The sequence below is a fragment of the Amblyraja radiata genome, chromosome 21 (assembly GCF_010909765.2).
Source record: "Amblyraja radiata isolate CabotCenter1 chromosome 21, sAmbRad1.1.pri, whole genome shotgun sequence".
NCBI lineage: Eukaryota > Metazoa > Chordata > Chondrichthyes > Rajiformes > Rajidae > Amblyraja > Amblyraja radiata.
Genome location: NC_045976.1, coordinates 12,371,257 through 12,384,554, shown reverse-complemented (window position 1 = coordinate 12,384,554; position 13,298 = coordinate 12,371,257). Strand labels below are relative to the sequence as shown.

Genomic DNA, 13,298 nt, shown 5'->3' with positions numbered 1-13,298 from the left:
TAAAACTGTGAAGTCTGTTGTTATTACTTTTGCCATGTTCTTTTGTTCTGTTTCATTGATAAAGTCGGGTTTATCTGTCGTATCATCAGATTTGTTTCTAATATGCACACTACCTAATGTTGTAGGAATGTTATTATTCAATTGTATTGGACTATCATGGTGCAGAATACTTGCAGTCAATCAGTCAGGCAGGCTAGGGCTATGTTCCTTGGAGGGCAGGAGGATGAGGGGCGATCTTATAGAGGTGAATATAACCATGAGGGGAATCGGTAGGGTGAAGTCTTTTACCCTGCGTGGGGGAAATCAAGAACCAGAAGGGCGATCTTATAGAGGTGTATAAAATCACGAGGGGATTAAATAGGATGAATGCACAAAATCTTGTTCCCAGGGTTGGAGAATCGAGGACGAGAGGTTGAGGTTGAGAGGGGAAAGATTTAATAGGAACCCGAGGGGCACATTTTTTCTCACACTGGCGTTTTCAACTGGGATTCACACCTTGTTCAGAAATATAATTGCTGCAAACTTTTTTTGGTTCAGTATTTTCTTTAGTCATTATGTGTTGGCCAACTTCTCCTTCAGTAACACCAGAGGTACCAAATCTTCCCTTTCTAGACCCATTGAGGTGCCCCAGTATTTTGTATTTTTTGTAAACCAGCAATGACAGTTTGTAGTTTCTAAACTTTCTCTTCAAACTTTCACCTGTATATGAATTTGTGGTCACATCTGTAGGGTTTGTGTCGAATATTTTTTGGGCATTTACAAGGTGTTTTTACTTTACTACGTTAGAGATACAATGCAGAAACAGGCCCTTCGGCCCACCGAGTTCGCATCGACCAGCGATCCTCCCCATATACTAGCATTATCATATACACTAGGGACAACTTTGTACTTAACCTACAAACCTGTACGTCTTTGTAGTGTGGGACGAAAATAGAGCTCCCAGAGGAAAAACCCACGCAATCACATGGAGAATGTACAAATTCTGTATAGACAGCAGCCATAGTCAGGATTGAACCCGGGCCTCTGGTGCTGTAAGGCAGCAACTCTACCGCTGTGCCACCCCTGCTTGTTGAAATTATGTTCCAGAGTTTATAATAAAGATGAATTTGATTTGCCTTGAGCTTTGCTATAAGGATTCTGCTAAATGTTTTTTAGTATATATTTTAATTAAATAGCTCCATTGACCGATAGATAAATTTACTCGTAGAGTATTCAAATCGGATGACTAAATTGTTTTGATGGATGCAAGGATCCCTTGGCATTATACATATCAGAACGAGAATTTTATTTGTGCCTTGGTCAACATTCATCCCTCAGTCACTGCTCTCACAGAGTCATACAGCACGGAAACAGGCCCTTCGGCCGAACTCGTTCATGCCAGCTACAATTGTCCCACCAGCCCACAGTTGGCCCATATCTCTCTAAACCGTTCCTATCCATGTACCTGTCCAAATGTCTTTCTAATGCTGTTATTGTACCTGCTTCAACTACCTCCTCTGGCATTTGGTTCTACATACCTACCACTCTCTGTGTGGAAAATGTTGCCCCACAGGTTTCTATTTAATCTTTCTCCTCTCGCCTTAAACATATGGCCTTTTGTTCTTGATTCCCCAACTATGGGTAAAAGCTTAAACCCATCCCCTCTGGTTCTCGATTCCCCTACCCTGGGTAAAAGATTGTGCATTCGCCCAATCTATTCCTCTGATGATTTTACACACTTCTCTCTATAAGATCACCCCTCAGCCTCCTGCACTTAAGGAATAAAGTCCCAGTCTGCCCAATATCTCCCTGCAGCTTAGGCTCCAACAATCGCTCAAATTAGAATAACTTGTTGTTTATCTAATTTGTTGTTTATTGAACTTAACTTGTCTGCATATTAGGCACCAAACTAGCTTCACGCATCAGTGAATATATTTCATAAAATATATTGAAGATAGACACAAATAGCTGGAGTAACACAGCGGGTCAGGCAGCATCTGCGGAGAAAAGGAATGGGTGACGTTTCGGGTCGAGACCCTTCCTCAGACTGAGAGTCAGGGGAAAGGGAAACGAGAGATATATCTATTCCTTTTCTCCACAGATGCTGCCTGACCTGCTGAGTTACTGCAGCTTTTCGTGTCTGTCCGGTTTAAGCCAGCATCTGCAGTTCCTTCCTACTTATAAAATATATTCCCCGGTTGTGAAACACTTTGGGATGTCGAGGAAATTTGAAAGAAGTGTGTGTGTGTTTTTTGTTTGTTGATTGATACACTTGATAAGTTGTAACTTTATGACGTGTCAAGATGAATAAGATCGGTAAATTCTGGTGGCAAATGCAATGATTTATATTCTCTAATCTCAAATATACTCGTATTTATTCTCTAATCTCCCGTTCACTGCGGGTCAGGCCTAATCGGGTAGCCCCAAAAGCCGCACGACATTCGACTAGCCCCGACCCGGGGTAGATCGCCCAGCGTGGGGGAGCTGAGATTCCTCCCAGATGCAGGAGCTTGATCGGCCCGACGAGGAAGCCCGCCGCCGGCTACGGGAGTAAGATCGTCCCATCAACGGAAGGTTAGAGACCCCCGACCGCTGGAGGACAAAGAAGGGAAGAGATTGAACTTTATTTTGCCTTCCATCACAGTGAGGAATGTGGAGGAGTCACTGTGGTGGATGTTTATGTTAAAATGTATTTTGTGTGTTCTGGTTACTTTTTATTGGTATGACTGTATGGCAAATTAAATTCCTCGTATGTTGCAAAACATACTTGGCTAATAAAGAATGATTATGATCATAAATCATATGTGTGGAACTTGGTTTTGATTTGTTCTATGTGGAAGCCCAAAGCTTTGTTGCAATGCTACTGTGGTTGACATTAATAACTCCAATGTCATCCTGTAATCGCAGTTAGCTGCTTTGCCCCATTTTGAGCGTGCAGATTGGAAATGCAGGAGCATGTGGTGGCTGCAGTGCTTAGAAAGAGCTGTCTTTGTGATTTACTGACCAGTGAAACATGAAGCTTCATTGTCTAGAATGTAATGGAGGAAGTTGGACCATCATTGATTTATTTGTCTCTAAACGTATGAAAGAAAGAAAGAGAATAAAAGAGCATGCATCATCCATTAAGAGTAACTAAAAGAGGAAAGCTATTTGCCTTTGTTGAAGTAGATTATGTTCTATGGTACTTTATTGTCACATGTACAGTGAAATTCATTTTTGTATAAAGGGCCTTTCCCACTTTCACGACCTAATTCACGACCTTTTTTACTCGTGGACATTTTTCATGAGGCTAGAAAAACGCCCTACGCCCAAACTACCTACGACTAGCATCACGACCTTTCTACGACCTCGTGCCGACCATGCTGCGAGTATGAGTCAAGGACAAATTCGGCAGAGGTCGTGAATTAGGTCGTGAAAGTGGGACAGGCGCATAAGAATTATCGCTATACATATGCACTTAGATATATCTTAGATAAGCAACTCCTACCTCAACAAGAACCTCGTTCCACTACAGTTTGCCTACCATCACAACAGGTCAACGGAGAATGCAATCTCACTAGCTCTCCACTCCGCACTGGACCACTTGGACACTAAAAACAGTTGCGTCAGGCTGTTGTTTATAGACTACAGCTCGGCGTTCAATACTATAATTCCGTCCAAGCCGGTTACCTGGTTCTCTGCGAATCCCTCTGCAATTGGATCCTCGACTTCCTCATCCACAGTCCACAGAATGTTCGAGTCCCAGTTATTGTAAGTGCAGGGTTTTAGGCCACTTTTGTCCTCGATTATTGTGGCTTTTGTGGGTTTCTGTGGCTTCCTCGCTGGGTTGAAGCAAACACAGTAATTTCTGAAGACAGTCTCTTCGACTCGTTACACTTTCACCAGAAATGACTGTATCCTCGGCTTTCTCTGCCCACCAAGCCATCCATGATTACAGTGCAAGGTATGATCAGTCTTGGACAAATCTTCATGTGGCCTACTCATTGGGACATTATCGAAGTACCATCCTTGCACTCAGTGATGCAGTGGTATATTTGCTGCCTCTGACCCGGGTTTGATCCTGACTATGGGTGCTGCCTGTACAGAAGTTGTAAGTTCTCCCCGTGACCTACGTGGGCTTTCTCCAGGCTTTTTTCAAATTGGCTTCTATAAATAGTCCCTAGTGTGTAGGATAGAACTAGTGTATGGGGATTGCTGGTTGGCATGGATGCGGTGGGCTGAAGGGCCTGTTTCCACGCTGTATCGCTAAACTAAACTAAAATCAACAGGGTTTACAGACTGTCAGAATCCGACGTCAAACTGCTATATGACCCATGGTGAGGCCTGACCTCTCTTTGACCCCTACACCAAGATATGACCAACTTTCACACTGTTGTAAGTACATTTCAGTAACTCGTGCTGCTTATTCTAGTCAGAGGTGGATTTGTTCCACTTTGGTCTATAAATCAATCTGCCGTCAGGTTCGATGGTCAGAGAGAGAGTCTCGGTATTAACTTCCCAGAGGAAGGCAGTCCTACAATTGGACTGTTTCATTTAGTTTATTACCACGTGTACTGAGCTGCAGTGAAAAGCATTTTGTTGCGTGCTATCCAGTCAGTGGAAAGACTATACATCATTACAATCAAGCCGTCCACAGATACATGATAAAGGGAATAACGTTTAGTGCAAAATAAAGTCCAGAAAGTCCCATTAAAGATAGTCCGAGGGTCTCCAATAGGATAGATGGGAGGTCAGAACCGCACTCTAGTTGGTGAGAGGATGTTCAGTTGTCTGATAACAGCTGGGACGAAACTGTCCCTGAATCTGGAGGTGTGTGTTTTCAAACTTGCGTATCTCCTGCCTGATGGGAGTGGGGGGAAGAGGCAGAGGCTGGGGTGAGACTGGTCCTTGATGATGCTGCTGGCCTTGCTGAGGCAGCGTGAAGTCTAGATGGAGTCAATGGAAGTAATGGATTAGATGGTTTCCTGAATTCACTTGACTCCGATACATTCACATTTGCCATCAATGCCGTTGGATTTAATATGACTGCTTAAAGATTAATGTCATGAAGTGTCTGTTAATGGCTATATCTGAGTTTACTTGCACTTCAGTGGGTTTTGGGAACATGCCACAGAAATATTGGGCTTGTTCCAAAACAAACATGCCTCATGGTCTGCATTAGTGTCGGGGAGAGACCCGGGACTTGATCTGGGATTCGTGGAGGAAAAGGAGGTTAAAAGACAGAGACACAGATCAGACTCCCCACCATCAATTCCATCTACACTTTGTGATGCCTCGGGAAAGCAGCCAACACATTCAAAGACTTGTCCTAACCTGGCCATTCCTCCTTTTCTCCACTCCCGTCCGGCAGAAGGTACAGATATTTCAAAGCATGCACCGCCAGACTCAGAAACAGCTTCTGCCCCTCTGTTATCAAGCTACTGAATGGTCCTTCCATAAGCTAGAATGTAGTCCTGATCTTCCAACCTACCTCATTGCAGACATTGGACTTTTTTCTCTGTAACTGTGGGTGGAACAGTAGCACAGCTGGTAGTGGCACTGCCTCACAGTGCCAGAGACCCGGGTTCTATCTTGACCTCTGGTGCTTTCTGTGTGTGGAGTTTGCATGTTCTTCCTGTGACTGCGCGGGTTTCCTCTGGGTGCACCGGTCCACGTCCCAAAGACATGTGGGTTTGTAGGTTAATTGCTCCTCTGTAAATTGCCCCTAGTGTTTACAGACTGCATGAGAAAGTAGAATAACATAGAACCAGTATGATGGGGTCGGCGTGGGCTGAAGGGCCTGTTTCCATGTTGTATCTCCATGCACTATGTTGGGAGAGGAGAGGGGATTGGGGACATTCAAGAGGTGATGAAAAAATGTGGATCCTAATTCCCAGGCTAAGATTCCCAAGTTCCTGATTAAAACTTGGAGAACTCGCTGACTTGACGTGCATCTTTAATGGATGGGATTTATATAGCGCCTTTCTAATACTCAAGGCGCTTTACATCGCATTATTCATTCACTCCTCAGCCACACTCGGTGGTGGTAAGCTACTTCTGTAGCCACAGCTGCCCTGGGGCAGACTGACGGAAGCGTGGCTGCCAATCTGCGCCTACGGCCCCTCCGACCACCACCAATCACTCACACACATTCACACACATTCACACACAGGCAAAGGTGGGTTAAGTGTCTTGCCCAAGGACACAACAACAGTATGCACTCCAAGCGGGATTCGAACCGGCTACCTTCCGGTTGCCAGCCGAACACTTAGCCCATTGTGCCATCTGTCGTCCCAATCTATGAACAATGTGACCTAATTTCTTGAGCTAAGCTCTGGAGTACTGTTGTACATTAATTCCTGTCATTGCATTGTCATCTAAGGCTTCCAATGAATAGCACATGCAAAATTGCCTAGTTATAACTGTGGCATGGAGGGGTGGCATATGGAAGCCATCGCAACCAGTTTTTCTTCATAAAGTAATGATTTGTGTAATACTCAAAGTTAACTTTCTGCTGCTCCTTATTATCTGGCACAGTTGTTCCCAGTCTGAAGAAGTGTTCCGACCCGAAATGTCACCTATTCCTTTTCAACAGAGAAGCTGCCTGACCTGTTGGCCTGCTCCATCATTTTATGTCTATCTTCAGTATAAACCACCAGCTTCCGCCGTTTCTTCCCACACGGTGCCATTCTTGCAGCATCACAACAGACCTGTACACACAATCCTCATAAATAACTTTATTTAAAAATCCAATAAATTAAGTAAAGAAACAACATTAGTGCTAAAAGCCTGAAGTCCTTGGTGCAACCACGACACTTCACAGCTTAGTTAATGTAGTGTGGTGTTTAAGAGCCTGGAGCTGTTGGGAAGAAGCTGTTTTTGAGCCTGGTGGTTGGTCATGTTCAACCTCGTGTACCACCTTCCCGATGGCAGGAGTGAAATGCGAGTGTGGCCAGGGTCTCTGATGATGCTGGCTGTCTTTATGAGGCAGCGCCTCCTGTAGCCCCTTAGATGGTGGGGCGGTTAGTAACTGTGATGGAGTGGACAGTGTTCACCACTTTTTGCAATCTTCTTCGTTCCTGGGTGTTCAAGTTGCTGATCCAGGCCATGGTCCACCCAGTCATGATCTTCGCTACTGTACACCTGCAGAAATTCAAGTGAGCATTGGTTGCACACTGAATATTATATCTTACTAGACCAAGTGCAGACCCGTTGGGTCTGCTCCCCCAATGCAGCCGTTCCCTACCCGTAGCCCCCACGGGAGACGTGATCCTCCAACTCAAGCGGCTCAAGAATCAGCAGTGCGGCTGTTTTTAAATGGCGTCTTTGAGGCGAGAGGCGGGCGCCAGCAGCCGTTATGGTCGCTGGCCAGGAGGAGGCGACAAAATGAGTGAGTGGGGGGGGGGGGGGGGGGGGGAGAAGGACTTTATTAAAAATGTGTACATAAACACGACAAAATTTAATGAGGAGTGGATACTTGGAATGAAAAATCTCGGCGTTTCTGGGTCTGGTGTTGGCGTAGCAACTAATCAAAGGCTGGCACCCACAAGTCAGGCAGAAACACACACACACACACACACACACACACACACACACACACACACACACACACACACACACACACACACACACACACACACACACACACACACACAGCCCCCCCCCCCCCCCCCCCCCCCCCCCCCCCGCCAGCCAGCCACAGAATTTTAATATTATATAGATATTAAGATCTGGCTGCCTCTTTAAGCAGTGTTTCCTGTAGATCCCTTTGATGGTTGTAAGGTCAGCATCCCCAGTGTCTACCATGGCCATTCTTTGTGTGGTGCTTATATTTTCTTTTAGCTGTGTAGATTAATGAACTTGTATAATCACGTGATGAAACACTTTACTGAAAACTTGATCTGTTACGCTTTTAATTCCCTCCGTATTGTCCTGTCCTCCCACTCCAGAAGGCCGCTGCGATTTCTGCCACCGTTAGTGATGACAACAAGATCACGGTGTCGCTCCAGCCACAAGACGTGACCAACGGATCCTCCCTGTATTACGTGAAGATCACGCAGTCCATTAACCTGACCAGCTACAAACTCCAGTTCGAAGACTTCAACCACACCCTCCCTCCTCCCGTGGTCTTCAACGCCTCCTACCATGGCATCTACTACTTGGTCACTCTCCTGACCGGAAGCTCAAAGTCAACCATTAAGCCAGTGCACTTGGTTGCTGTGTTAACAAGTAAGCCGTTATTATGGTCCTCACCAAGTTAACGTTCATCGAATCATTCACAGATGCAGCTTTATCCCCACAGAGTCAATGCCGACCATCGATCACCAGTTCACACTAGTTCCACGTTATCCCACTTTCTCATCCACTCCCTATACACTAGGAACAATTTTGCAGAGGGCCAATTAACCTACAAACCCGGACATCTTTGGGAGCTTTGAGGCATCCGGGGAACTTGGAGGAAACCCACACGGTCACAGGGAGAACGTGCAAACCCCACACAGCCAGCAGCTGCGGGCATATGAGACTAACATGGATGGGGAATCTTAGTTGGGGCGATTGGTCTGATTTTGTGAGGTGTGACTCTAGTGTGCTACCTTGAACATTGCAGGGAGAGATAATTCTTACCAAGGCAACACTGGAGAGGCACAGTGGAGCAGCTAGTAGAGCCGCTGCCTCACCCGGGTTCAATCCTGACCTCGGGTGCTGTCTGTGTGCGTAGTTTGTACCAAAGAGAGTCACAACGTGCTGGAGTAACTCAGCAGGTCAGGCAACATTTCTGGGGGAAAAAGATGGGTGACATCTCGGGTTGGGACCTTTCTTCAGTTTGCACGTTCTCCCTGTGACCGCCTGGGTTTCCTCCAGGTGCTCCGGTTTCCTCTCACATCCCAAAGATAAGCGGGTTTGTAGGTTAATTGTCCTCTGCTAAATTGTGCCTAGTGTATAGGGAGCGGATGAGAAAGTGTGGGAACATAGAACTAATGTGAATGGATGATCAATGGTCGGCATGGGCTCGGTGGGCTGAAGGGCCTGTTTCCGCTGCATCTTTCAATCAAAATCAACATTCTGATTTACTGGCTAACCTTAAATGACATTTTCTCTATAATACACGTTAAATTCCAGAAGACATTTATAATTAATAACACCTCGTTCACTTCAAATCTCGTCAAGGACTTCAAATATCAAACTGATTTAATGGTTGGTAGCTTGTCAGCTGGCAGCTAAAATGTTCATTGGCTTTATTTCATGAACAAAATGTTGCATTAATGTGCGTGAAGGAACTGCAGATGCTGGTTTATAACAAACTTAAATACAAAATGCTGGATTTACAAAAAACTCAGCGGGTCAGGCAATATCTCTGGAGAAATGGATTAGGTGATGTTTTGGTCTGAAGAAGGGTTCCGCCCCGAAATGTCATCTACTCCTTTTCTAAAGGGATTCTGCCTGATCTGCTGAGTTACTCCAGTATTTTGTGTTTATCTTTGTTGCATATAACGTGTTGCCTTGACATATGATTAAACAATGGATTGACTGGGCTTATATTCACTGGAATTTAGAAGGATGAGAGGCAATCTCATAGAGACATAAAATTCTTAAGGGATTGGACAGGCTAGATGCAAGAAAAATGTTGGGGGAATCCAGAACCAGGGGTCACTGTTTTAGAATAAAGGGCCTGTCCCACCAGCATGCAACTCCATGCGGCAAGCGCGACCTAACGTGGTCGCTTGAGCCGTACGGCCTCGCGGGGCCGGTCCCACTTCGATCGCTGGAGCCGTATGGAGTTATGCGGAGCTGGTCCTGGAATTGCGCGGGGCTCCGAAAAACTGACACTGTCCAAACATTCCGCGCGGCAACGGCATGCCGGCCCACAGCCGCATTGAGGCCGTATGCAGCGCCTCGACGGGCGTGCGCAGCGTCTTGACGCCGTACGCAGCACCTTGACGGCGTACGCCTTCGCTCGAACTTCACGTCAACTCGTACGGGATCACTCGACCTCCGCGCGGCCCCTGCTTCCGGTTTGGTCGCGCTCGCCGCATGCAGTCGCATGCTCGTGGGACAGGCCCTTAAGGGATAGGCCAGTTTGGACTGAGATGAGGAAAAACTTTTTCAGGCAGAGAGTTGTAATCGGTGGAATTCTCTGCCACAGAAGACAGTGGAGGCCAATTCACTGGACGTATTCAAGAGATAATTAGATATAGCTATTAGGGCTAATGGAATTAAGGGATATGGGCAAAGCAGGAATAGGGTACTGATACTGGATGATCAACCATGATCATATTGGATGGCGGTGCTGGCTCGAAGGGCTGAATGGCCTTCTCCTGCACCTATTGTCTATGTTTCTGTTCACGTGATCTGGTGATTGATTAACTACCTAACGGAGTAGGTATAATAGTTAATTATTGTTGAATTATGACTAATTAAATGGTTGCTACTTTTATTTGGCTACCCCATGGGTTGGTGAAGGAGTGATTTATCAATGTCCTGCTCATTCACCTGCTACAATCGAATCATCTCAAGCTTTCTTTGTTGCACATCATAGAGCTCTTCAGCCCACAAACAGGCCCTTCAGCCCACCTTGTCTATGCCGACCAAGTTGGCAAATTGGGCCAATATCCCTCTAAACCCTTCCTATCACATCTTCCCCAAACCAACAATGGGTCATAATGGGCTCCGCCCTTCCTTGGTCATCGGTTGCTGACCCTGCTTTTCTTGCCTCTAGATCTAAAACTGTCCTATCCAGATATCTCTCATAATGTATTTTTAAAAGTTGTAATTGCATCCGCTTCCATAGCTTCCCCGGGCAACACATTCCAGGTATGGACTCGTCTCTCATGAAAATTTTGCCCCTGAGGTCTCTTAACTCTCCCCTTTCAACGGAAGCTTGTGGCCTCTAATTTTAGAATCCTCTGCCCTGGGAAGTGTTGACTTTATCCATTCCCCTCATGAATGTGTGCACCTCAATCAGGTCTCCCCTCATCCTCCTACATTCTAAAGAAAAGAAGTCCCAGCCTATCCGACCTCTCCCTATAACTCGAGCCCAGAGCTCCAGGGAACATCCTGATGATTCTTTCCTGCGCTGTTTCCAACTCAATGACACACTTCCTGTCGCTGGGTGACCAGAACTGCACACAGTGCATCAAGTGTGGTCCCACCATCGACTGGTACAGCTATGTCGTGATGTCCCAACCTTTCAATCATGGGGGAATTTCTTGCCAGAAAAGCGGGGAGAGAGGTCCCATTTCTCCAGCTGTTTGCAACACCTTGCATTATCATTCATAGTTAAAATAACACCTGGTACCTCTGTCAAAGCAGGCCTGTTGAGTTAACAATGGTGAGCAAAGAATACAGCCATAGAGTCTTTTTAGTTTAATTTAGAGATACAGCATGGATATAGGCCCTTCAACCTGCCAAGTCCGTGCCGACCAGCGATCCCCTGCACACTAGGGACAATTTACAATTTCACCATCCAATTAGCCTACAAACCGGTATGTTTTTGGAGAGTGGGAGGAAACCGGAGCTCCCAGAGAAAACACACTCAGGTCACGGGGAGAACGTACAAACTCTGCACAGACAGCAGCCGTAGTCAGGGTCGCACCCGGGTCTCTGGCGCCGTAAGGCAGCAACTCCACCACTACAGCACTGTGCCACCTGTATAGGAGTTATACAGCATGGAAGCAGGTCCTTTGGGCAAACCCGCCCACGCTGACCAAGATGCCCCATCTATACTAGTCTCACCTGTCCACATTTAGCCCATATCCCTCTAAACATTTCCTATCCATCTACCTGTCCAAATGTTGTAAATGCTGTTATTGGACCTGCCTCCTCTGGCAGCTCGTTCCATATACCCACCTGTGTCAAGAGTCAAGAGAGTTTCAGGGTCATGTGTCCCAGATAGGACAATGAAATTCTTACTTGCTGCAGCACAATCGAATATGTAAACATAATACAGAACGGGAGATAAAAGTTCAGTGTGTCTATAGACTATCTATACACAATAAATAACAGGTAAAGTGCATTAGTAATAATAGATTGTTATTGTTCAGAGCTTATTTGATGTTGTTTAATAGCCTAATGGCTGTGGGGAAGCTGCTATTCCTGAACCAGATTTCAGGCTCCTTTACCTTCTTCCCAATGGCAAAGGAGAGATGAGTGTGTGACCAGGATGGTGTGGGTCTTTGATGATGATGGCAGCCTTTTTGAGGCAGCGACTACGATAGATCCCTTCGATGGTAGGGAGGTCAGAGCCAGTGATGGACTGGGCAGTGGCCACAACTTTCTGCATTATTTTCCGCTCCTGGACGTTCAAGTTGCTGTACCAGGCCATGATGCAACCGGTCAGCATGCTCTCTACTGTGCACCTGTAGAAGTTCGAGAGAGTCCTCCTTGACATATAGACTCTCTCGGGACCCTCTTTTCAGGAAGTAGAGTACATAGTTCATCAGGAATTCATTTAGTTTGCTAATGGTTTGTGATTAAATGTGACAACAAATGTATTTGGGGAAAAAAAACAAAAGGAAATATTGGCAATTGCTTATAATGGAACTACTTATGTAAGTGGTTCCAGAGACAAAATCTATACATTGATATTGGCGAGCGTTAATGTCAGGAATGATTGATAGGAATTTTAAAAATAAGTCTGGATCTAGAGACGACTTCCATCTCCACCTTTAAGGGACCCGTAGATCATAGAACAGTACAGCATCCAGGCCCTTCAGCCGAACATGATGCCAAGACCTACTTTTATCTGTCTGTACATAATCCATATCTCTCCATTCTATCCATCTCCATGTGGCTGTCCAAAACCCTCTTAAATGCCACTGGTATATCTGCCTCCACCACCACACCTGGAACTGCGTTCCTACCACAATCCGTGTAAAAAGAAAACTTGCCCAACACGTACATGTTCATAAGTGATCGGAGCAGAATTAGGCCATTCGACCCATCAAGTCCACGCCACCATTCAATCACGGCTGATCTATCTCTCCAACCTAACCCCATTCCCCTGCCTTCTCCCCGTAACCCCTGACAACCGTACTGATCAAGGTTAGTAAATGTTCGTGTTTTCTAATATCTCCTCAAAACTTTCAACGTTTGAATTGATGTGCAAATATAATATTGCTCTGTGCTATTCGTCAAAGAATTCAAACTGCAAACTTATGGTTTATAATCTATTTTCATGGAGCTAGATCATAGAACAGTACAGCACAGAGTCAGGCCCTTCAGCCCACAACATCTATGCCGAACATGATGCCAAGACCAATTATTTTTTCTTTTATCGTAAGCCAGTGTAGTTCCTTGTGTCTACATTGTTCTTCTCCACAAAAGGCACCTCGTTCTTCCTT

At 45.7% G+C, this 13,298-nt stretch overlaps 1 protein-coding gene across 3 annotated transcripts in view; it reads left to right on the top strand.

Moving 5' to 3' along the window:
- ptpro (protein tyrosine phosphatase receptor type O) overlaps positions 1 to 13,298 on the top strand; it is a 131,872-nt gene that overhangs the window by 45,831 nt on the left and 72,743 nt on the right. For all 3 annotated transcript variants that reach the window (XM_033039539.1, XM_033039538.1, XM_033039537.1), the window contains exon 3: positions 7,908 to 8,187. In XM_033039539.1, the coding sequence (XP_032895430.1) occupies positions 7,908 to 8,187 (280 nt within the window). The remainder of the gene's footprint in view (positions 1 to 7,907; positions 8,188 to 13,298) is intronic.